Source organism: Fukomys damarensis, unplaced genomic scaffold (assembly GCF_012274545.1).
Source record: "Fukomys damarensis isolate Sample0158 unplaced genomic scaffold, DMR_v1.0_HiC HiC_scaffold_11, whole genome shotgun sequence".
In the NCBI taxonomy this organism is placed as follows: domain Eukaryota; kingdom Metazoa; phylum Chordata; class Mammalia; order Rodentia; family Bathyergidae; genus Fukomys; species Fukomys damarensis.
This window is the reverse complement of record NW_022900923.1, coordinates 24,102,253-24,125,649: the sequence shown is the minus strand read 5'-3', so window position 1 is coordinate 24,125,649 and position 23,397 is coordinate 24,102,253. Positions and strand designations below refer to the sequence as shown.

The 23,397-nt window shown below is 45.4% G+C and overlaps 1 protein-coding gene across 3 annotated transcripts in view; it reads right to left on the bottom strand.

The window, feature by feature from the left end:
- Cacna1e (calcium voltage-gated channel subunit alpha1 E) overlaps positions 1 to 23,397 on the bottom strand; it is a 397,594-nt gene that overhangs the window by 63,914 nt on the left and 310,283 nt on the right. For all 3 annotated transcript variants that reach the window (XM_010630288.1, XM_033762127.1, XM_033762128.1), the window contains 14 exons: positions 20,319 to 20,372; positions 19,601 to 19,690; positions 18,113 to 18,322; positions 17,274 to 17,386; positions 15,579 to 15,691; positions 15,107 to 15,238; positions 14,589 to 14,661; positions 13,618 to 13,735; positions 11,291 to 11,358; positions 9,671 to 9,768; positions 5,585 to 5,641; positions 3,738 to 4,391; positions 3,100 to 3,413; positions 939 to 1,098 (listed from right to left, as the gene is read on the bottom strand). In XM_010630288.1, the coding sequence (XP_010628590.1) occupies positions 939 to 1,098; positions 3,100 to 3,413; positions 3,738 to 4,391; positions 5,585 to 5,641; positions 9,671 to 9,768; positions 11,291 to 11,358; positions 13,618 to 13,735; positions 14,589 to 14,661; positions 15,107 to 15,238; positions 15,579 to 15,691; positions 17,274 to 17,386; positions 18,113 to 18,322; positions 19,601 to 19,690; positions 20,319 to 20,372 (2,254 nt within the window). The remainder of the gene's footprint in view (positions 1 to 938; positions 1,099 to 3,099; positions 3,414 to 3,737; positions 4,392 to 5,584; positions 5,642 to 9,670; positions 9,769 to 11,290; positions 11,359 to 13,617; positions 13,736 to 14,588; positions 14,662 to 15,106; positions 15,239 to 15,578; positions 15,692 to 17,273; positions 17,387 to 18,112; positions 18,323 to 19,600; positions 19,691 to 20,318; positions 20,373 to 23,397) is intronic.

Sequence of the window (23,397 nt, the reverse complement as noted above, 5' to 3'; positions counted from 1 at the left end):
CAGTGGGGGAAGGTAATCAGATCGGCCAAAGGCTGCAGTTGGCCAGCCAAGATACATTATCTGTAAGCACAATCCAGCCATGGGAGCAGCCAGCCTCAGACTGCACAAGCTCAGGTGCTACATGATGCTTTCCCCTGCTGGAAGGAAACTGAGACCTGCTTAGCAAATTGTAAAGAACCAAGAAACAGACTTTGATTCTAAGTCTCCAGATGAGAACAGCAATGGGTTTCCATGCCCTGTCCCCGGGCTGTTCTGGTGGAAGTGCCTATATTCTATACTCTTTGTTTCAGCCTCTGATGAACTGACAACTTTAGCCCAAGTTCCACCCCAGCCCAAAGCTCTGTGTGAACCCCGACCCACATGGCCACCAAAGGCTTCCTTGTCCTCCTAGTCTCAAAACCTGGTCTACATGTCACTTCCAGCACAGAAGGCAGTTTTTCCTTCCAAATCTCATCTTTTCCAAACCTAACTTTCTACACTTATGTTCGGCATGCCCATCTCAGGCCCCTACCTCTGTTCTGGGGAACATGTTCACTTCAGAACCTATAAGCAGAAGAGTTTAAACCCAGGCTGTTAAAACTCCTGTGGAGAGCCCAGTCTCAACTCTGTCCCCTTCTGAAATGTCTGGTGACATCCTCAAGATACCCTCCTCTCTGATGCCACCTACTGACCAAACAATGGGTCAAGAGCCCTTTCCTCACATTTCTTGTATAACTTCTCTTCAGTTTCACTGTAGAGTGGGCATAGCATTCAGAAGTTATTTAACTTAATGATCCATCTTACCTATCGGGCCCCAGATGCTTCCATGTCTGGCACCTTCTGCCAGTATGGGAAAGGTTCAAGAAGAGGACCAGGCTCCCATCCCTCCTCCTCCCCACTACCCCCAATCCTGGTTGACTCCCTAGCACCAAAAAAGGAGTGACAGGAGGGTGTCTTACGGGTTGGTAGTGCTGAAGATGAACATGGAGCTGTGGGGCACCATGGCTTTGCCCGTCTCTCGCTTTTCCTTTTTCTGCTTCTTCTTCTCTACTTCCTCCTCCTCCTCTTTGATCTCTGCCTCCTTCAAGGGACTGGCTTCTCCATCAGTCTTATTGCTAACTACAAAAAAGAACATGTTGAAATCTTCAGCAGCATCCATGATACTCTTCATTTTCAGTTCATTAGAGAGGAGATGAAAGGACCACAGGGATGCCCTTGTGTAAGCAAAGAGGGCATTTTATACATTACATCAAATTAAGCCCTTATCCTTACCCTTGCCCACATTTTGTGTGGCAAAGTCTTTTATGCTACCTAAATGAAATCATCTGTTCCCCTGTTCTGGCTGAACATCTACAGTCTGGCAAATAACATTCCTGTTTCTGTTGCAAAATTTACAAAGTTTGCATATCATATATAAATTCTTGTTCCATATTGAATTCTCACATCACTACACCTTTGAGTGGCATATATTCTTACTCATATTATACAGATGGGAAAACTGAGTTCGGAAAATCTAAGTACCTCTGCTAAGGTCACATAGCTAGCATGGACTCCCAATTTGAAATCTTATATGCTTGCAATGAAATACCATTGCAGTGGAAGATTTCAAGAAACCATTACTCTGTTTGCAGCTGCCGTTTTGGCAGTGCCCTTTCCAGCCATGATGGATGTAGATATGAAAATGTAATATATATGGGCCCGTGACTGCACTCTCCAACTGGGAGGACAGAGGAGTCAGACTGGGAGGACAAAGGAGCCAAGGGTGAGGTGGGGCACTCAGTCTGCTGCTGTCTGTTTTCACAAGCAGGTCACAGTGTGGGTTACACTGGCAGGAGGCTCAGGCTATCAGAAAGGGAAGAGGGTCCCAGTCAATTGCTCCTCCTGCTCTCTGCGTAGGGAATACCTCTGCTTTACAACCAGATGTAAGAAGTGTGGTCCAGGCCCATGAAGGGCATCTAAAAGGTAAATCATATGAAGGATTTTTAGAAGTCTTCCTATCCCACATTTGCACCCATGACCAAAGCTACAAACCAGCTTTGGGAACAGGGGGATGGTCAAGGTGTCTTATGTTGTTTTTTATAAAAGAAGTTCCAAAACATTCCTTATTTATGAGAGTATAAACTCAAATCGACACCAAAAGGACCTGAGACACACCCAAGTCAACTCCAGTAAGCATGGGAATGGGCAATTTCATTTTTTAAAACAGAAATGGCATTTTGAGTGTGGAGAATGTGAAGGAAGGAAAATAGGACAGTGGAAGTAAGGCAACATAGGAGAGGGTTGTCATGTGAAAGAAAATACAGAAAAAAATAGAAGGAAAACCAGTGAAAAAGGAACCCTATGGTCCCAATTTAGTGCAACAATCCTTAATTTAATTAAGGGCCACAGATGAGATTAATTCAGGGACAGGAGTAGGGGCAGGGACTACTGAGATATTAATGCTGGGAGAAAGAGCAGGGTAAGGACAGAGATGGAACATAGGACCAAGGCAGCCACAGGGTGTGGGACTAATGCAGGCATGGGGTATGGTCAGTGCAGGGAAGGGATTTCAATTAATGCAAGAATGAGTACTGGGGCCGGTTGGGTAGTATAAATGTTCTTCTTTGTTTCCCTTTAAAGTTTCATAGATTAACATTGGTTGCCTGAGGATACTTTGATGGAGAGAAAATGTGGCTAAAAGCTCCTAGGAGAAAAAGAGTTGATAAAAGTAATAGAGTAATAGAATGTTAGTATGGAGAGGCCACTGACCGAGCAGAGCCAGGGACAGAAAGATCCTCCTGCTGAGGTCCTCCCCAGCAAGGGTCCCTCACTTGCTGGGGCAGCAGAGCACTTAGAAATCACAGAGAAGTCAAATAACTGAATGAACACCTAGGTACAAAATCATTGTGTAGACTCTAGAGTGATCACAGTACCACAGTTTAAGGAAAATTTCTAGGCAAAATCTAAGATTGAGAAAACTCTAGCTTATTTTTGCAGGTGAAAACTGCCACTGTTTTACTAGTCGACAATTCTGGAGAGCTGCCGGTAGGACTTTCCCTGTGGATTACTGGAAGGACCCGAGCCACCTGTCCCCAGCTCCAGGCAGAATGAATTGGTGAAGGGGACAGGAACTGCGCTCACTGTGCACCACTGTTGAATCCACCAAGGGGCCCACTTCAGGGATGGCGACGGTGACGCTGGTGCTCTCGGTGGTGGCTTTGTCTGTGTTGGCTGTGATGCAGGACAGGTCGGGCTCACTCTGACTGATGCCTCGGCCCACATCCAGCTGTACATCCCCCAGGAGGGCTTGCTCACTGCTGCCCTCTGGCTCCCGCTCTGCCAGCGCTGCGTCCTTCCCCACTTTCAGCTCAGGCTGGGGCAGGACCAGGGGTGTGTCTGGCTCATCAAGGGCTCCTGCAAGCCCAGAGCCTCTGGGCACCATCAGACTATTGGTCCTGAGAAGAGAGGGGAGGACACAGTCAGGGCTCGAGCATCTGCTGCAGAGGTGGAGAGGAGCTTGGACCTGCAGGCCATATTCACAGCCTTAGTCACATCTATGTACCCTCGCGCCACTCCCAGAAGAGATGTCTTCAGACACACCCTCATTTTCAGGGGGATGAATGCCACTGTCTGTTGCATTTATTCATACAATTTAAGGGGTGTGTTAGCATCATCTCTTATTTTATAAAAGGGTAAACTTAGACTGTGAAGGCTTCCTGAAGAATTCCTAACACCAGTCTATGCTACGTGCCTCCAGGACACTCCTGGGACTTATTTACCTCTGTAAGTCCTGGGATTGTTCTTCTTCATGGATGGTTGGCTCCTTGCCTCCATGGCTGCCCCGGAACTCATTGTCCTTCTCCCCCTCAGGGCCACTCACTTCATCCAGACTCCGCTCCTGGCTGGCAGACCTGCTCCGGGAGGCTGATGCAGACTCTTTGCTTTCAGTCCTGACACGACGGTGCCGGCTGCGCCTCTGGCTCTGCCTGTGCCTGGCCCGGTCCTCAAAGGTCACAACAGTCTCTCCTCCCCCAGCCTCCTGCTGGGTGGGGTCACAGTTCCCATGACAAGGCCTGGCCAGCCACGGTGGCTCTCGTTTGCCTAGGGACAAGGGGCTCCTCTGGTTGTCCAGGGCACTAGTCAGGTCCCTTCCATCCCCTTTGAGAGATCCCCCCCGGCTGATACGTTCTTCCTCACACTTTTCCAGGCCCAAGCCCAGGGCCAGGCCCTCAATGGGCCTGGACCTTCGGTAGAGGCTGGGGTGAGCATTGAGTGGGTTGAGGGGGCTCAGAGGGTTGAGGGGGTTGAGGGGATTCATCGGTGGGGCCTCCTCTTTGTTGAGGGCCTCCTGGCTGGACATCTGCATGTGCCTCCTCAGCTGACTGGTGCGCTGCTCCCACACTGACATGTGGTGCCGGCGCCTCCGCTCCCTCCTGGCAAAGGTGAAAGGGTGAAGGCCTGTTAGCACAGACAACCGCAGGCCAGGGAGGGCAGCCACAGGGTCCACGAGTGGGGTTGGGGGACATGGTGGGGGAGGAAATGGGAGAACCCAGGATTTGAGACAGGAAGCACAGAAAGATGCAGGGAGCAGAGTGGCCACGCATGAGTCAGTTGATGGACCAGTGCCTCCCAGGCCAGGCCAGGGTACTTTTCACTCCAATCCCTGCTCTCCAGTGGCCGAGAGTTTGGGGAGAGATGAGCCCTAGGACTGAGTCCCATGTCCCCAGGGGCTGAGAGGGCAGCTGTACAAAGACTTACCCAGTTTTCACTCCCCTGTGGACCTTTGATTCAGGGCAGCAGTCAGAGCCCACTCTATTCCTACAAATGACCCTGATTCAAGGTGCACCCTCACCACCACATCACACTCTCTTTTCTATAAGATTGTAGCCTGGAATTGCAAGGGCTGTGACATTCCACGATTTGATATCAGTAAGGATGAGAACAGTGGCAAACAGACTTTCGTGTTAAAATTTTGGCACTATCCCCCCCAAAGTAAGAGGGTCATGGGTCTCTTCTACCATAGGTAACAAAACCCACAGAAGACCATATTGCGTTGACCACTATTAGCTCATATCCAAAACCACTGCTGAACACTGAGGCCCAGGGGCCTAGATGAGTATTCAGGGCAGCAGGAAAACACAAACACGACATGTACAGAGGAGCACAGGAGCGGGCCCACCAGGAGAGAGGGCAGACACCACTCCTTCCCTCATGTACCTGTGGGCGCCCACCTATCGGCTGTCAAGAGGACACTCACATGTACCCACACGCAGCCTCAAGAGGCCCACACAGAGCTGTACACAGCTACCTACATGAAAGAAACACCCACCAACACTAATTACCAGTGCCAACACATGCCACTCACAGGCCACACAGAAGAGGGAGCAATACACGTGGTAACGTACCTTAGACACACACTGATATAAGCACGTGTTGAAAGGGGCATATTCACAGACCATGTGTGTGAAACTCACACGCACATACACACACACTTACACACACACACACACCAAGGCACATGCTGACATCACACCCAGTGCCACTTTGTCCACAGCAAGGACAAAGACACATTGTCCCCACGCCCAGACAGAGCCACTCACAAACACGCAAACAGGTACACACATACAGGTGGCTGCTGCGTGGCTCCCACATCGACATGTGGTGTCTTCTCCTTCTGTCTCTTCTGGGAAAGAAAAACGAACAGGTTCAGTTCACCCCAATCTCCAGGAACCTCGAGCCCCCAAATCACCAGCAGATTTCCAGAGGGAGAACAGAGTCCTCTGTATGGCCACAGATTCTTCATATGCCTGTTTGCCCTCTGTAGACTCCCAACCTTCACCTCTCCAGGGAAGTCGGGAATTCTGAATCTTTGATAATGCAAATATATGGATCTTGTTTTTGAAGCATACACGCAGACATACAAAGGATGTACCATTACACAGAGGAGATAACTTCAGATGTTCAGACAGTAGGCCCTCCTGGCACTCACACTGCCACCTCACCATCCTTCATGCATCTATTTTGAAAACTTTGACAAAAAGTGGCTCTCTCTGTTCTCAATCATTTCTAGAATTATAAAGCACGTTCACTTAGATGTGACACCCCAACTTGTCACTCCTATAGCAGATCCCAACTCAGTCTCACAAAGCATGTAGGGAATAAATGCCATGCCATGCATATCAATGAAACTCCTAAACAGCTTGTGGGCAAATGCAGGGTGGCCATCCATACACTCTAGAATGTGAGCAGTCCCCCTTGCATTTGTGTCACACAATACGCTGATCAGAAGTTTCAAAGGTTCAGCCTTTTCAGCTGTGAAAAGCACACTATTGACTTTCTTAGCCTTGCACAAAGAATTACTTCTTCTCCACACTATGTCCTTTCAAACATGGGTAAATGGAAACTCAGAGTTATCAGGGCAGGCATCACTTGTGAAAGTGGATGGGGCATGTGGTGGGATGGGCCTATGAGCACAAATGCCAGCCCTAAAGTAGAAGACAATGCTCTCGGGTACTCTCAGAGTATGCCCGCTCCCGTCCCTGCGCTGGGATATTCAGTCTACCCCAGTGGGCCCTGCTAGACCTAGGAGCAGTCAAAATGCTGCTCCTTCCCTGAGAAAACTGACACCCACTAATGCAGAGTGTGCCAGGCAAACTAACAGCCCAACTGCCACATCTTGCACATCTAGAGAGAAGCCTGACAGAGAAGTAGGGCTGAGGGGGGCAGAGTCAGCTGGCCTGGGTGTTTCTCTAGCTGGGTATCTGGGAGAGACACTACCACAGTTGTGCACACAAGCACCCAAAGATGCAGACATCAATTTGGAGATAGTGTGTAGAAATAAAAGCATGTGCTCTAGACAAGCAGCAAGCACATGCACAAGGAAAACTACATCACACCATCTTGGCTCTCAACAAAGCAAATACCAGCCCTCCAGAAGCTCATATGTAAGAGCATAAGTATGCGGAAAAATTCTCTCTCTCTCTCTCTCTCTCTCTCTCTCTCTCTCTCTCTCTCTCTGTCACACACACACACACACACACACACACACACACACACACACAGAAGGCAAAGGAGAAGACAACCTCTAACTCACGTAGACCAGACTTCCTTTTACCTCTCTACTCACATATGGAAACTTCCAAATTCACATTCATATCTAAAGCCACACAGAGAGGTATTCACTTCTCACGTGATCTCACGTACACCCCACCACAGCCTTGGGGCAAGAGAAATGGCAAGTAACATCCTTCCCATTACACTGGTGGGAAAAGCAAAGTTCTGAGATCATGAGTGGTTCTCTCCAAGGCCACAGCGTATGTTACCAACAGAACTAGAATTAACACTTAGGCACTTTATTATGGTGTTCTTTTGTGTTTCTCCATGGCAGCTACATTTTGCACTTCGTGGCACTGCAGTCCAGTGGTGTCGTGGGCACATCTGGCATAGCACACACACCCTAAGGTCACTCTCGGGAGCTGTACACACCAGGACACACGTGAAAACCAGAGCTTGGGTCTCAGCGCGTGGGGGAAGTTCGCAGCACCTTCCTGCACTTTGCTGTGCCCTGAAGGACACTGTGGGAGCCTGTGTCTGCCCACATTTCATTCATTCTTTCATTGCATAACTAGTGAATTTCTACACTGGGCCAAGCACCATCCCAAATCACATCTCTCCAAAAACCTACTTCTCCCCAGGCTGCCTCATCTCAGTAAACAGAACCACCCACTCCCAAGCAGCAGCCAGTCCTCTCCATCCACATTTTTGAATACCTGTGTGTTTGTGTTTTTGGCTCAAATTCAAGGAAGGTGGAACAAAACTACGCAAGACCCACAGACTATTCTGAAGAAGAAGGACCTGTCTGGCACGTCCCCATCAGTCTGTCATGAATGCCTTCCTCTGGAACACAGAAGAGGGACCCAAATACCAGGCCTCCACAGATTTGAAAGGTGAAAATAAGGTGATAGCCACTGTGGGGAGGTGGCCGCACACAAAACTTGGAAGTGCTTTCACAGCCCCTTGCATGAGCACTGGGCCACCACACATGCCTTCCTTACCGGCTTCAAGTAACAGATGACAGGGTCTGGCGTTGCGAGGGAGCTGTACCTCCAAGGTACAGCTCTGGCTTCCCCAGAGGTTCCCAGGGTCACTCATTTGGGCCTTCTGTAGGCCCAGAGCAATAATAGGAATTCCATTTTTAGCCCCTCCTCCAGACCTCTGCCATCTCACTGCACAGAGGCCAGACCCACCCAGGGCCCACAGTGACTGCCCCTAGTCCGACCATCGACCACGTCCAGGCTATCTCCTTGGAAGAGGTGCACCAGCTGCTCCACATGATCACCTCTGTCTGCCCTACCTGGATTTGCTTCTCACCCAGCTATTTATATGGTCACTGAGCTTTTTTCCTTTTATTCCCAATACCAAAGGTCCCTTTTCTCACCCCATCATGAGTGATCCTTCAATAGTATTGAGTACCTCTGCACCCTTCTCTGTTCTGCAAGGTTTTTCTCTGTAGGTTTCCAGGGCATCGCGCTTCTCTTTTCTTCCCCTGCCTGCTGGTTATTTCCATTCAGTTTCCTTTGCTAGATTCTCCTCTGCCAGACCTTAAGCAGAGGCACACACCCAGCCTCTGTCCTCAGCTTCTCTCTGCCTCATCCCTCCTCTCATTGGGTCATCGCACCCACACTGATGGCTTAAATACCATCTAAATGCAAATGACTTCCTCCAAACCTTTATTTTAATCCTGACTTCACCTCTAAGCTCCAGACTCCTATTCAAACACTCAGATGCCTTAGAAATATATCAGATTTAATGTGGCTGAAATAAACTTTGGATTTCTAACATCTCCAGGGTATCAGTAAATACCACTACCTTCTATCCAACTGTTTGGGTCTCAAAACCTTAAAACCCAGGAGCAATTTTTAGTTCTTGTTTTCTTCCCATCCTTACACCTACTGCATTTAGTCTGAGCTCATCCTATTGACTCTCATTCCAAAATATAGACTGCATGGAATTGCTTCTCATCTTCTCCATTGCTGCTACTCTGGTCTAAATCACCGCCACCAACTGTACTCTAAAAACCAGTACTCTGGCTCCCTGCCTCTACTCTGAAAAGTGCCCCCAGAATCCAATCTCCAAACAGGAAAGTGACTTTTTAAAGCAGAAATCGTATCACATCTCTGCTTCTACTTTTGGTCCTCCCATGGTTGTCATTAGAATAAAAGTTGAAATCTTTTACTTGAGAATCAGGACCTCTGAGCTGGGTCCTGCCTACGTCTCTGACCTTGCTGTCTTCAGTCGCCATTATTTGCTAAACATAGCCATACTGGACTTTGGTGAGGGTGGGACACTTCCTTCAAAATGTCAGACAACTGTTTTATACAACCACGCATCTCTACTTACACATTACCTCTTCGGAAAACCCCTCCTGGACTGCCCTAAGTACACCTGATCATAGCTCTTGTTCCTCTTTACTGGATAACCCTGCCCTACTTACTTTATAGAACTTACTGCTATCTGAAACAATTTGCATACTTATCTATCTCCCTCAGCGAAATGAAAACTGTGAGAAAAGAGGCTTTTCTCTTGCTCACTGCTGTAATGTTAGGAACAGTTCCTGGCATGAATGAGGTACATTCCTACAATCAATCACTTTAGGAGTTGATTAATTTACTTTAGCACGGCCCAGGGGTCTGTGAAGGGGCAGCCAACTCACTCGATAGAAGGCATGTTGGGTGCAGACATCGGGCTGACCTCCTTGGCCTTCTGCAGTGCGTGTTTCTGGTTGAAGGCCTCCTCTTCCTCCTGCTCATCCTAGACATAAAGCAGAGACAGCTTTGCCCAGGATCCCCACGAAGGACAGGAGCTTCCTTTGGCTCTCTCCAGGAGTTTAGAAGACGAGTAGTAAAGTTTAGCATCCAGGGGAAGAGGTTAACAAAGCAGCACAGATTAAGTTGGCTTAGAGTCCTCCAATGGTCAGAGGCCAGGTCCCTAGGGAGACAGCAGCCTCACAGCTCCCACAAGGCCAGCAATTATTGTTTCTACTCTGCCCTACACAGGCTGCTCAGGACAGCCAGCGGATGTCTACCTATCCCCAGCATTCCCAACTGCCCATCGCTGCAGATGAAGGCAGCAGCAAGAACCCATGGCACTCAGATGTTCTGCAGTATTTGGACCTGAAGGAGCAGGTTGCTTACAGGCACAGCCCCATGAATTAAGCGCTAAGTCTGGGCACCCATCACAGTGTCTCCGTTACACAGCTAAATGCCCTCACCCCCTGAGTTTTCAAGCAGAGACCTCATATCCTCACTTGTATTCCTGAGTGTAAGTTTTGACACTAAGGAAAATCAGTTCAGGTAAAGTGACTAGAATTGCTAAGAATACATGCATCTTCCCAGCATGCTCTGGTTTGCATATACATCACTTCACTGGTAATCCTCTCTCGCAGTAATTCTATGAAGTCTGTACCATACCACCTCACATGAGGGAAACTGATATTAATAAAGATCAGGAGTCTAACCAAAGTAAAACAGCCAGTAAGTGGTCGATGGATTCAAACCCTATTTTTAGATATTAAACCTAGCATTTTCCCTCCTATATCATACAGATAAGAAATTCCCCAAGGAATGTAGAGAAGAGCAGGCAATACATGAGAAAATAAATGGAAAAGCTCAGAAACATTACCAGGATGTATGTACCTCTGCCTAAAACCACATTTATGCTGTGTGGGGAAAAGAGTTTTTCCTCATCTCCACAGACCATACTACTACAATTAGTATTGCTTGCTCCCCGGAAGAATCAAAGGAAAGGAAGGAACAAACTGACAAACTGAAACGTCCCCAGTATGGCCACGGCCACCAGAATACCCACAACATCCATAGTCCAGGAACTACAGTGCTCTGTCCCCTCACAACCAGACCATTAAAGGTCAGGTCACCTGGTCGGAATCACACTGCCACAGGTCACAATAGCAAAGGAGAAGTTTAAAATCCAGGAATTTAGTGTTTTCCTTGACTCTCTAGGTCACAATCCTAGAAAGGACTACTCTGAAGGCTCATAAAAATGAGCTGTTATTTTCCAGATCTGATGAGGGAAATCAAGGCTGGTGTGAGGGTCATCAAGTTCAGTGAAAGTGAACTAGGTTTCATGCATGAGTGTGTGGCTCTCTAACCATCCAGAACCTCCTAGAAGAATCCTCTCTGGTAACCCTAGATAAACAGCACATAAATGCCTCTGGCAGAGTTAGATGAATGCAGATGTCCTGAGAGAGCTCCCAAACGCAATGGATACCCAACAAGACTGAAGAACCATCTGTTCCCCAGAGAGCAATGCTTACCTTGGTCAGTTCCTGGGCATTGGCCAGATTGTCCACAGCAATGGCTAAGAAGACATTCAGTAGTGTATCTGTGAGTTATAATTTAAGGATAGCCAAGCAAGAAAATCAAAAGGTTCCAGCAATTCTGAAAAAGGCACCTCCATGACTTTTCTGTCTGACACCGGCAGAAGCAGCAATAAACCAGGAGGCAGGAGGGGATGCTATGCAACTCTGTTGGAAGGAGAAAAAGGATACATTTTCCCCCTTTCACATGATCTCTCCCTTCACACAGGACAAAGAAATACCTGGATCAAATCACTCAGGAGGCCAGATGGGATGCAGAGGCCTTCTGACATCTGTGGCCTCAGACCCACAGCAATAACTAGTAAGAGAATCATTGAACAGCAAGATGTGTACAAGCTCCTAGTTCTCTCTCCTTCCTGGAGGTGGAATTGATCCCACCTGGACCAACGGGCATCACGCTATTCTGTCCTTTAAGATAAAAATAAATGAGATCCTACGACTTCCGTCACTAACTCTCAATAATGGTTCACTAACATTTGTCTCATTCTTTTTCTTGGGTTCCCAGAAGGCTTCCATGATTCATTTAAAAAAGGTCACAGTGAAATCACTATGAAACCTACTTCTATTCCATGCTGTAATACCTGAAGTTCCAATTTTCTGGCTGTCTTTGACACCAGGTGATAGTATAACATAACACTGGTTCTAGCATAGACAGCCAGCTCTGGTTATCTCAGAAGAAGAGGAAAATCAAAGTTCCATTGTGATGGACTGGCCTTCAATTTCTGTGATTCACTGTATAACTTTCTTTTTATAAATTTCTTATGTTTATAGTCTTCTCTGACCCCCAGAATCTTTCTGGGCACAAAGCTTAAAAGAATATTTCTTCTCTTGAGACTAGAAAAATGCAAACATACAGCTGCATCATGACTCTCCCTTTCTCCCTCTATTATTCCCAATTTGAGGCAAGTCCCAGTTCCTCAAATTTCTAATGACTATATAGAGATTGTATAGAGTTTACACTTCATAAGGTACATTCCAATAATTATTTTAATATTTATAATTAGCATAGGAGATGTTGCTATCCTCCTTTGAGATGTGAAAAACAAATTCAGAGAAATTAAGAGACTTTTCCAAGGCCACACCACTGGTAAACAGAGTTGCTGCAATTCAAACCTAAATCTTGCTGACCTAGGTCTTTTAACTACGAATAGGCTTTGGAGTTCAGGATTTGGTGTGGAGTCTACCTTTACGATTTAGAAGTTGTTTGACTTGATGAAATTGTTTCTCCCCTCTTCATAAGTTAAGAGTTAGATGAAATAGTATCTGGAAAGTACTCAGTGGAAGGTCTCACTTGTAGCACAAATACAGTAAATGCTAACTATTGTGATGGTTAATCCTGTCAACTTGATTGGCTTGACAAGTCTAGGAGATTAGTAAAGTACACTAATGCTGGTTGTGTCCAGGTGGGTATGAGAGCATGATGAGAGTATATCTGGTCACCAGCACCTTCCACTTGGCTACTTCTCCATCTCTCTACTTCCTGGCTGCCATGATGTAAGCAACTTTCCTCTACCATGCCTTTCTGCTATGATGTTTCTGCCTTGGAACTAGCCAACTGTGGATTGAAACCTTGGGTATTGTATCTGGTCCTCCTCCCCTTCCTCTTTGGCACTGTCCCCCTGCTCTGCTTTCTGGGTGCTGTGGATAAAGCACTTTTGATCTACCATCCCCTTTCACTATGATGTTTCTGCCTCAAAGTCAGCTAATCATGTACTGAAACCTCTGAAATCATGAGCCAAAATAAAAACTTTCTCCTTTAAGTTTTATATGGCAGGTATTCTTCCCCAGCAATGGAAAAGTGACTACTGCAGCTAAGCATAATCATATTAGCATTAACCTAATAATAACTTTTGAGATCTTACTATGCAACAGGCTCTGTTATATAAACAGGTATATTAACATGTAATTAACTCATTAGTATTGTAATCTGTCTACTATTTCAGCCTACAGTGATCTCTGTCCTCTTACTTTTTACCAGGCTTATAGAATGTCCAACCATTCAAAATAACAGCCTTGTATGTCATTATATATGTATACAATAGATTTGGATAATACTTTGTTTATGTTTGCATTCTTTACAGAACTAATGTACAATTTTTTTTTTTTAGATCTTAATTACTTTAGTATACCAAGCAATGTTCACAGCCCATCCCCTTGTCTTCTCCAGCTCTCTTACCATCACTACTATCACCTCCTCCTCAAATGCTGGTCCAGGAAGGAGGCCAGCATAAAGAAAAGCATAAAGTTTCCAAACAAAAGGATACAATTTCCAAACAAGGTGAGTACAATGAAGTAGATTGCTGACCACATGCCTGAGCTGACTCCACCCTGGGAACGGATCCCATTGTACATCACCTCGTTCCAGTCTTCCCCTGTCAGGATCTACACACAGCAAACAACAAACACATCAGAACTCTGAGGAAGAAGGGAAGATTGGGCCAAAGCAAAGGGTAAGTACTATAGTTGGCTCTTTCCTACCTTCCCCATTGTATAGATCTCCTGTTAAGGAGTAGGGAGAAGTCATTCCCTTGAATAGTTCTAAAGGTGTTTTATTTTCTTTTCCATATATAAGGAAGAGAATTTTAGGGATTGAAAATGGAAAAACATCACGAATAAAAGGCCTTCATCCTCACTACAGGGTGCCTCCCACCTCCAGCTTGGCTAGGTGGTCTCATCACTACCTAACTGTCCCTAGAGGTGGCAACATGTAGCTCTCAAGACAGTAGCATTATTGGAAAAGCTCCATATTCTTCCTGTGAGGAAACGGGGGTTCTGGTTCAGTCTCAGATTCTAACTAATGTCTTTTTCTTTGTCTGTTAAACTGTAAACACTACTGTAGGTTGAATTTTCTTTGTGCTTTAAAAAGGTGCTTTCTTTGGTGGAAACATAGAAAAGATACCTCATTAAATGGATACATGGGTTAGAAAATGCTCTAGATTTCAGAAAACCATAAGCATGATTTGTGACTGAATGTCTCAGACTCAATGTCCTATAACCTCACAGGTGTTGTAGGAAGGAAAAGGAGATGATGTTAATAGAGTTCTTTCGTTATTAGTAAGACTATAGCCCCAGAAGTCTGAGGATTGTGGTAATGATGCTCTAAAAAGAAAAAGTACTACTCTGCTAACTTGGAGGAGCCTAGACAGGAAAAACAGGAGTCTTGACACTGTCATCCTCTAGTGTGTGGTCCAAGGAACCTCATCTAGCATTTCTAGACTGTCAGTTAAATTCATACCTGGAATACAGTCATAATAGCTGCAGGGAAGGTATCAAAATTTGCTGAAGGAGTTCCATCATTGAAGTTAAACCTGAAAAGGAAATTCAGAGAAAAAATGGAATGGAAATCTCACAAACCGAATTTCCCCTTCCCAATACAATAGTTTTCATCCCTTCTTTTCCCTTTCTTCAAGCTCCTCTTTCCTTACTTCCCCAAGTTTGGAAGATGGTAGCAGAGACTAGTACTCATGAACTATGCACTTTGAAAGGTGCAAGCAATGAGACAGGGTTTGGGTTGATCATCAATTACAAGGCTCTATGATGTACTCTTCAGAGACAGTTCCAAATGGATAGGTTTCCAGACCAAGAACCCTGTATGTGTAAAGATAGTACTTCCACATGTGCACTTGTGGTGTCTTCAGGCCCTGGACAAGAGCAAATGAGGTAGCAACATGGAGATTAAATCAATGCTTCTGGTGCTGACAGACCTGAGACTACTGAGAACATCCTTCTAGTGGAAAGTGCTCTGGAACTTACCTGCCACCAAACAGCTGCATGCCTAGCAGAGCGAAAACAACGATGAAGAGGAAGAGGAGGAAGAGCAAACTGATGATGGACTTCATGGAGCTCATCAAGGAAACCACCAAATTCCGAAGAGATGCCCAATACCTATGAAACCCAGATGCAGTTATGACTATGGACACCAAATAATATGTCACCCACAAGTTGAGTTCAGCATCTTCCTGGTAGTCTGTGAAAGAAGCTGTACTTATAGAACTGTAGGAAGAAGAGACTGCCTCCCTTAGGAATGTGGCACCGGATCTGTACCTTATTTTTCTACTTCACTATTTGGAGAAGAAGGAGCTGAAGAATGGAATACGTGTGGGGCAGAGAAGGGAAAGGTGTGATAAGGTGGGTGGGCAAGGAAGTGGTGGAAGAAAATACAACAAAGCAGAGAGAGGTTCCACCCTCAAAGATATTGGGAAGAGTCCAAGTACTTGTCACTTACTTCGTTATTTTAAATATTCTTAGAAGCCGGAGAGCTCGCAAAACGCTAATTCCAAAAGATGTACCAGGTCTGAAGATTGCCCAGACTACTTCAAAGATGCTGCCCACTGTGACCTAAAAAGCAACTCACACAGTGAGACAAGGGAAGAGGAGAAGACAAGTATTTGGGATTCAGCACACAGTCAACAGCTGTCCTTGGGCTATGTATGGCGTGATTCAAATTCTCCCCTTCCCACCCAGCCCCATCTCTACCAGGGCTATCTGTGTGAATGACAAAAACAAGACTGCCACCCTCTTCTATTGCCTTCCACTTCCCTTCCTAACTTTATCCCTTCACCCTCTGTTTTGGATTGCTCACACCTGTCCTTGGTGATACCTACAATAGTCAGTCACTACTTCTATGCAAACTTGGTAGTCGTAGCTGTTTTTGCCTCATATTACCTTGAACAAACAAAGAAGAGAAACACAAAGCATAGAAACCACTTTCAATTAGTACAGGCTGTGTTCCAACACAGAAATCACAGAGAGGCCCTACATTCTCTGATCATCCTAAAGTTTAGCGCTAACAAGAATATTTCTCTTCTCAATTCATTAAGTATCTTTTGTTCACTGAAGTCCCACACCCCTCAATATGACAATCTTTGTTGACACAGGGCCTTGCTAGAGGAAGCCGCAATTTTAAGCTAGCATTTCAAGTACTTTTTGGTTTAATTATATATTTATTGAATGTGTGCTGTATTCTAGACATTATGCTGGGAGAAATATCAAAAAATAATCCTCACAGTGATGTTAGCAAGTATGCACATGAGGACCCCAAGGTTAAAATGATCTCTCACTAGCTGTTATGCCTGAAAATTGCCTGTACTCAGAACCATATGTTCCAAGTGAAAATGCAAATTGGCAAGTGCTCCAAATTTTCAGCACCTAACTGAAGCTTTGGCAGAAAAGAGGTAGGTTTGGCAGAAAGAGAAGTGGTTCAGGGACCCCAAGTTCTATGGCTTCATTCTGCTGCTGACTACACCCGCAAACCTCAGCATGATGGTCCCTGTTTACCTGTGTGTAAAGAGTGAGCTATCTCCCAATACCTCAAGTACAGCACATACCTTCTGTGAACAGCACAGGTAAAGAACATGCATGGGTGCATCTTTATAACTACTAGCATCACACATCTAGATATTACATAGGAAGTAAACAGCTGGATGAAATGTTACACATGGTGACTTGCTAACGTAGGACATACATGTTTGCGTGAAGGTTTATCTAGACAATTATGCTAATTTTAAAATGAAGTAGGAAAAAAGCCCTCAATACATAACCTTCTCTTTCAGTAACACCTCTAGAATTAAGTCCTTTGTCCCTCTCTCCCAGACTTCCCCCAAGATAATAAGTGATTCAAAACTCTGGCTAGGGTAGCTTCGTAAAATCTCACTGAGCTATACACTAACTATGTCTGCTTATTGTATGTGTTATACATCAATAAATACATTAAAAATCAAAGCACTTAAAAAATATACCCTAGTTTGGTAAGGATTCATTCACTTCTAAAGTCCCTTTAGCTCATCTTACCCATGCTCCTTTTGCAAGTTCTGACTCCAGTGGTTCCTCCTGAGTGTGCTGAGTGATATAGCAAGCTGCCTATCTGAAACCATGGCATACCAACATGAAGTGGAAGGACAGGGAGGATTCCGAGACTTACCCCAAAATCAAAGCAGTTGAATGAAGAGTGAAAATAAAGGCGAGGTCCCATGCCATACATCTTCAGGGACATCTCCAAGAGGAAGAGTCCCAGAAACAAAAATTCTGCATAGTCTGAAAGTATTAAAGGTAGAGTATTTGTTCCACAGATAATGTGAGCTCTGCACTCCGCAACTAGTCCACCCACCTTCAGACAAACCCACAAGAAGATACTGTAAGAACACTCAGTGGTCATGTCAGGTCAGTGCCTGGAAAAGCCAGAATGAGTTCCAGGCTCACTCAACAGATTGGCTTTGTTCTCTTTCAACAGGCCAATTTATCATGAGCCATTACATGGAGGATGACCCTCAGAGGAGAGAGAAAGGACTTTACCATGGCTTTGATGGAACACTTGAAGTCCACCCTCCACACACCCAAACATAAACATCTCCTCACTCTCACTCACACTCAATGGCAGTCTTATCCAGAGCTACCCTGTAAGTTTCCTTTTTGGTCCTTTTGAGGGATCCATTCCCTTAAGAACTCTCTCCCCAGGACTTTACTAACCCAAATTCCTACAGCACCGAACCTCCTTAAGAGCCTCAATGAAGGCCTTCTGGTAACATCTTGTTAGCATCAGCCAATACCTGTTTACCTGATTCAATAAGGAAGGAAGGTGGGGAGCAGCAAGGAACAAGCCAACCCCCTTGCAAATAGCTCTGGCCTCTCTCACAGTAGAACAGGAAGAACTTTGGGTGAGGAGAGCCACAGTGCCAGGATGAGACTGCTTTGACCTCTTACATTCACTTACATACCCATAAAGCTGTCCCCAGGAGGGGCCCACAGTCACCCTTCACTTACAGAGGAGGTGAGTGAGCCACTGGGGCTGGTTGTGGTGCACGATGGCTACACAGGCAGTGTTGAGAGCCACAAGGCTCAGGACGATCCAGTAAAACACCTGGGATTTAACCATGTGGCGAATAGAGATGCGTAGAAGCCTTTCCTTGTGCCGGAAATAGGAAGCTCCATCTACCTTTGTGCTCTTGATACTGGCTCTGGCAAGTGGTGTGCCTAGGAGGGGGGAAATGAGGAAGAAGAATGAGGCTGCGAAATATCCTGGGAATCATTCTCTGTGGCCGGGTGACATCCAAAGGGCAAGGTGGGCAGCTTGAGCGTCAGGGCAAGGTGACTGCCACACTGAAGGCCCGAGCAAGTCCTATTTTGTGGGGTAAGTAATTTCCACCAGCAAAGACCCTGTTTTCCTCTCCAGGCACTCACAGTCCTAGCAAACTGAAAGAGTCCCAGGCAGCACACCAAGCAAGTACCCAGCATCTTGAATCCTAACAGAATTGCGTTTCTGTTTGGAGAAGACTGGGCTTCTTTCTGCCCTTCTCTTTGAAATATGTTTCAGACACTGGGATCTTCCTGCTGCATTTGTGATATTTCTGCCACCACCAGCAACATAAAGCAACCATGAGCTTTTGTAAGTCTCTTCTGCTCTTAAGGATAGAGTGATAGCCTGTCATTTTACTAGGGAAGAAAAACCTGTCTTCAGCCAGAAACTGCAAGAGAACCTGGGATTGAACTTCAGTCACATCGAAGGGTCGTCAAGAGGAATTAGTTTAAATTTCACATGACGGAAGTAGGTGGGTTCTACTGTGGTTAAGAAATGACTTTAAGTTCTCACATCTAGGTTACTAGAAGCAATCAGTCTTCAGGATCCTTTGAACAATACAGGTTGAAGATCTTATCCAAAACACTTGGAACCAGAGGCATTTAAGATTTTTTTTCCAGATACTGGAATGTTTGCTATGCATTACAAGATACCTTGGGGATTGGACCAAGTTTAACTATGAAATTAGTTTATGTTTCATATATATACATAGCTAGGAGGTAATTTTACACAATATTCTTAATTTTGTGCAAGGAAACACATTCCATGCTATGAATTTTCCACTTGTAGCACCATATCACTGCTCAAGAAGTTTCTGATTTTCAAGCAATTCAGATTTCAGATTTTTGAATTAGGGATGCTCAACCTGTATCCCAAAGTACATTCTCAGTATCACACCCAGGAAAGAAAGGATATATCTGTGAATGAGAAACATCCCCCATACTTGGAGAACCCCGTATCCCACATTTCATATGAACAGCATCCCCTGGTTCTTTTTTTTTTCCACCTGTAAATCATCGTCAGATAGATTAGATTCCCATTCCTTCCCTTAATTACAATCCTAAATTCTGGATCCTTTGGGTTCTTTTCCTCCTTGTGGTTCTTCTCAAAAGACAGAATCTTCGTTTTCATGGGAGATCCAGAGAAGTAAAAGAAGATCTAACTGGATCACTCACCCACAGAAGAGATATCAACGCAGTGCTCATCGCTGGAGTCTCGGGTCATGGCCTCCGTCCGGCTCCTTTTGATGGTGGCCCTTCGAAGCACTACGCCAGGGAAGGGGAAGGCCAGTGAGAGGCCACAAGTACACCCAGACCATCCTGGACAAAACTTTGAGGACTGTGGGCCAGAGGCCTTGTGCAAGGTCTCTGTGACACAGGTGTCTGCCTTTAATATTGCACTAGGTTGACTGAGATTGAGACTGTACAGAACCACGAGTTCTGTGCTCACCAGCACCAGCTGAACCCAAGGGCTCTGGAATCCTTGCTAGAACTTATCTAAATGCAGTGGGTAAACAGATGCTTCATATCTATTTGTTCTGGCTCTTCATAAACAATGCCACTTCCTGGTAATGAAAGTGGTCTCAAGATGATCCCTACGCATTGTACAAGAAGATCCCGTTATATACCATTGGTTAGATGATGGCCTTTTCATTGCACAGTATCAATCACATGCCCTGGAACAAAGCAGCTCTCAGGTTTCATTTTCATCACTTTAAAGGGCATTTAAATCTGTGACTCAAATCCCTTCACTTTAAAGCATGAGGGGTTTTATTGCAGAGAGATTTGCGTTTCAAATCCCAGAGCACCCCTCTTCTTTTTTTTTCTTTTCCTCTTGATCAAGAGAGATTTACCACAGCAAGAGAGGGGCAAGTGCACTGTAGCTCTTCCTTACCTTCTAAGGCTGATGTCCCAGCATTTTTATTTTCTTCAGCAAGCATGACTTCCTCTAGAGAGAAACAAATGGCTTAGTAAATTACCTGTAAATGTTAAATTATTGTACAAAATGAAAGTCCCTCAGGGACATCTCTGGCTCAGGGCAACAGACAGTGAGCAAAAGGTTCAGAGATTGTCACAGGTTCCAGCATAGAAAGAAACCAAGCATCACAGGCGGCACAGAGTTCTAGGAAGGAGGGTGTGTGGTGGGAGGTGCTTGGGGTACAGCTGGTAAATTCAGGTCTATATATGATGCTGTTGATCCCCCCTTGGAGGGGAGAGTCTTTCTAAGATCCCATAGATTAATAGGACTGAAAAAGTCCCATTTCTGCTTTTACTTCCTCTCAGGGGTCTTTCCTAAACCTCTAGATTTTTTAGCAAGGGAATTGTCTAGTTTCTCTTGTTGTGCTCCCTTTGGCCACAATTCCTACTTCCTCATTCAGGAGATAACCCATATTTTGGGCACCATCTTGTCCATGTCTTAGAGGAGGGGACAGAGGAAGAAGTGTAAAGGTCCTCAGAGAGAAGCTAGGCTGCGGTCTGCTTCCTCAAGTCTCTCTCCTGCCCCAGTGAAGCACAGCTTGAACCAGAGAGTCCATCATGATTTGTCCCTGCAGCATAATAAAAAAATAAATATTTGGTTTTTGCCTGTGGCTCCTGGCAGAGCTCTTTTGTATGCTAATGAGATGTCTCCTGGAGAGGAGAGGGGCCCTGGCTGGCTTAAAGTGTGGCAGTTAAATCAATCACATGATTAGAGAGCTAGAATTTTTAGTACCCTCCCATCCCCACCTCTGGGGAGGAGAGGCTAGACTGAGTTCAATCACCAATGACCAATGATTTAATCAATGCCCAAGATATAAAACCTCCATAAATCCCTCTAATCCACAGGGTTCAGAAGTTTCTGGGTTGGTGACACCTCCATCTGCTGGAAGGGCATGCCTTGCCTGTGTATCTCTTTTATGAGCCGTTCCTGAGTTGCATCCTTTATAATAAATCAATAAGTATTGCTTTTCCTGAATTCCATAACTCATCCTAGCAAACTATGGAATCCTCAGGCAGTGGAGGGGTGGGTAGGTGCAGGGATTATAAGATCCCACAGATCTGTAGGCAGCCAGGGAGACATGCAGGTCAGTCACCAGGGCACCCCACTTTCTGGTGTCTGAAGTGAAGGCAGTTTTGTGGGACTGAGGCTTTACTCCATAGGATCTGTGCTTACTTTGGGTAGTGTTAAGTCTTAGACTTGGATTGAATTGTTAGCTACCCAGGTGGTGCTGCAAAAATGAAGGACCTGTTGTTGTTTAAGTGATAAATTTTATTCTTCATGTTTGGAAGAACACCATACTGTCTCTAAATTGAAAGGGTCCTTGACTCCAGAGAGATGTCATGATCTTAGGGGAACTATTTTCTACAAAGACCTGTTATAATAAACCTCACTAGCATCCCTCTAAAGGGATCGACAAATAGCCCTTCTACCCCAAACTTGATGGGTTCTGGAGTGGCCTATGGGGAGTGATGTGAGTAGGTTTTGATTCTCACCCACTCTCAACAGATAGGCCCGGGAGCAGGTGGCCCAACAATCATTCCTGAAGAACCCACATGCTAGAGAAAAGCCTGCCATGGTGCCAATTAAACAATAGTTTAATTTAAGCACTTGTAACAAGTAAAAGGACACATAGGAAAGGGTAAAGTCATTACCATAATTTTATCTGCATATAAAACTGAGAGTATGTAATGTATTTCCCAGGGAAGGGAACATTTTGAGGCTTGGACATTACTATGCAGGATGGCCATTACGCCAAGTCATAAATGTTTAGCTTTATTTTTTAAGTACAGCCTCTGGTAGAACGCTGACTTAACAGGTTAAGTGTTATTGGTGGGATGTTTCTTCATGCAGGCTGACAGAGTTTTAAAGGCATCTGATAGTACAGGTTGTTTGGAGGGCATTATTTTAAAATGAAGTCCTTGGTAAATACCTCATAGCAGTGTTAATTACCTTGGCCAGAGAGTCACTTTTGCTGCAAAGTGTCTGGCTTTGGATGGGGCAGATCTGAGAACCCCCAAGGCAGATGGAAGGTGTGTGGGGCTGCTGAGGCGCTCCGGGAAAAGCTGAGGCTCTGGATGTACGGAAACCACCCCTCTCCCACCAGCGCCTTTTGCCAAGTTCGCTTTCGAACTTCAGTGTCTTTCCAGGGAAATGTATCCCATATGTCTCTGATTCACTCACACTCCATTTGTAAAAGGAAGGGCCAGGAAGCACAATTTGACGTTGCAGTGCGTCTTTTTTCTTAGAAAGAGATTGCTGGCTTTGCCAACTAGAAGAAATGGAAGTGTTGGAATTTTCCAAGTATCTGAAAATCACACCACAAAAAAGCAGCGTACCCGGCCACCTGACCCTGTGTGGGGTCATAGCCAGGGCTGGGAAGATTCTTTTCTGGTTCTGCTGCCAGCTCGCTCCACAGCCTGTCGGATGGCTCCTCCACCATCATCGCCAAGGACAATTGGGAACAGCAAGCTGCCTGCCTGGCCTGGAGGCAAATCGGCTCACCCTCCCATGGTAACGCTGAGTGATCACTCTGGGAAGAGGTAGGGAGATTTATTTTCACATCCCTCTATACAACTGCCTTGAAGGAGTAAGGATGAAATGGACATTCAGTCAACAGGCATTGCTTATGTTTCTGGAGGCCTCAAGAAAATGTAGCTGTCCCAGATCAAGGGTGTTTCTCTAGCTTTCAACCACATGTACTTTCTCTTAGCCTTTACAGATAATCAGAGGCTGACTCCAGAACTTTAAGGCCTCTTCATGTGTTGGTAGTCAGACTAAGCAGGGCATAATGTCGTTCTAAAGCACTATAGAAGCACAGGCTCAGGCAACTAAGTATCAAATCATATTCCAAAATTTTCCTGTGGGACCTCACATTCATGCTAGGCTTTCTACTAGGAATAAAGAAAGATGCTGCTTGTCACGTGTATTTTTTTTAATTTTAGAAAATCACTTTTCTCTGAAAGAAAATGAAGATATATATATATCACAACAATGC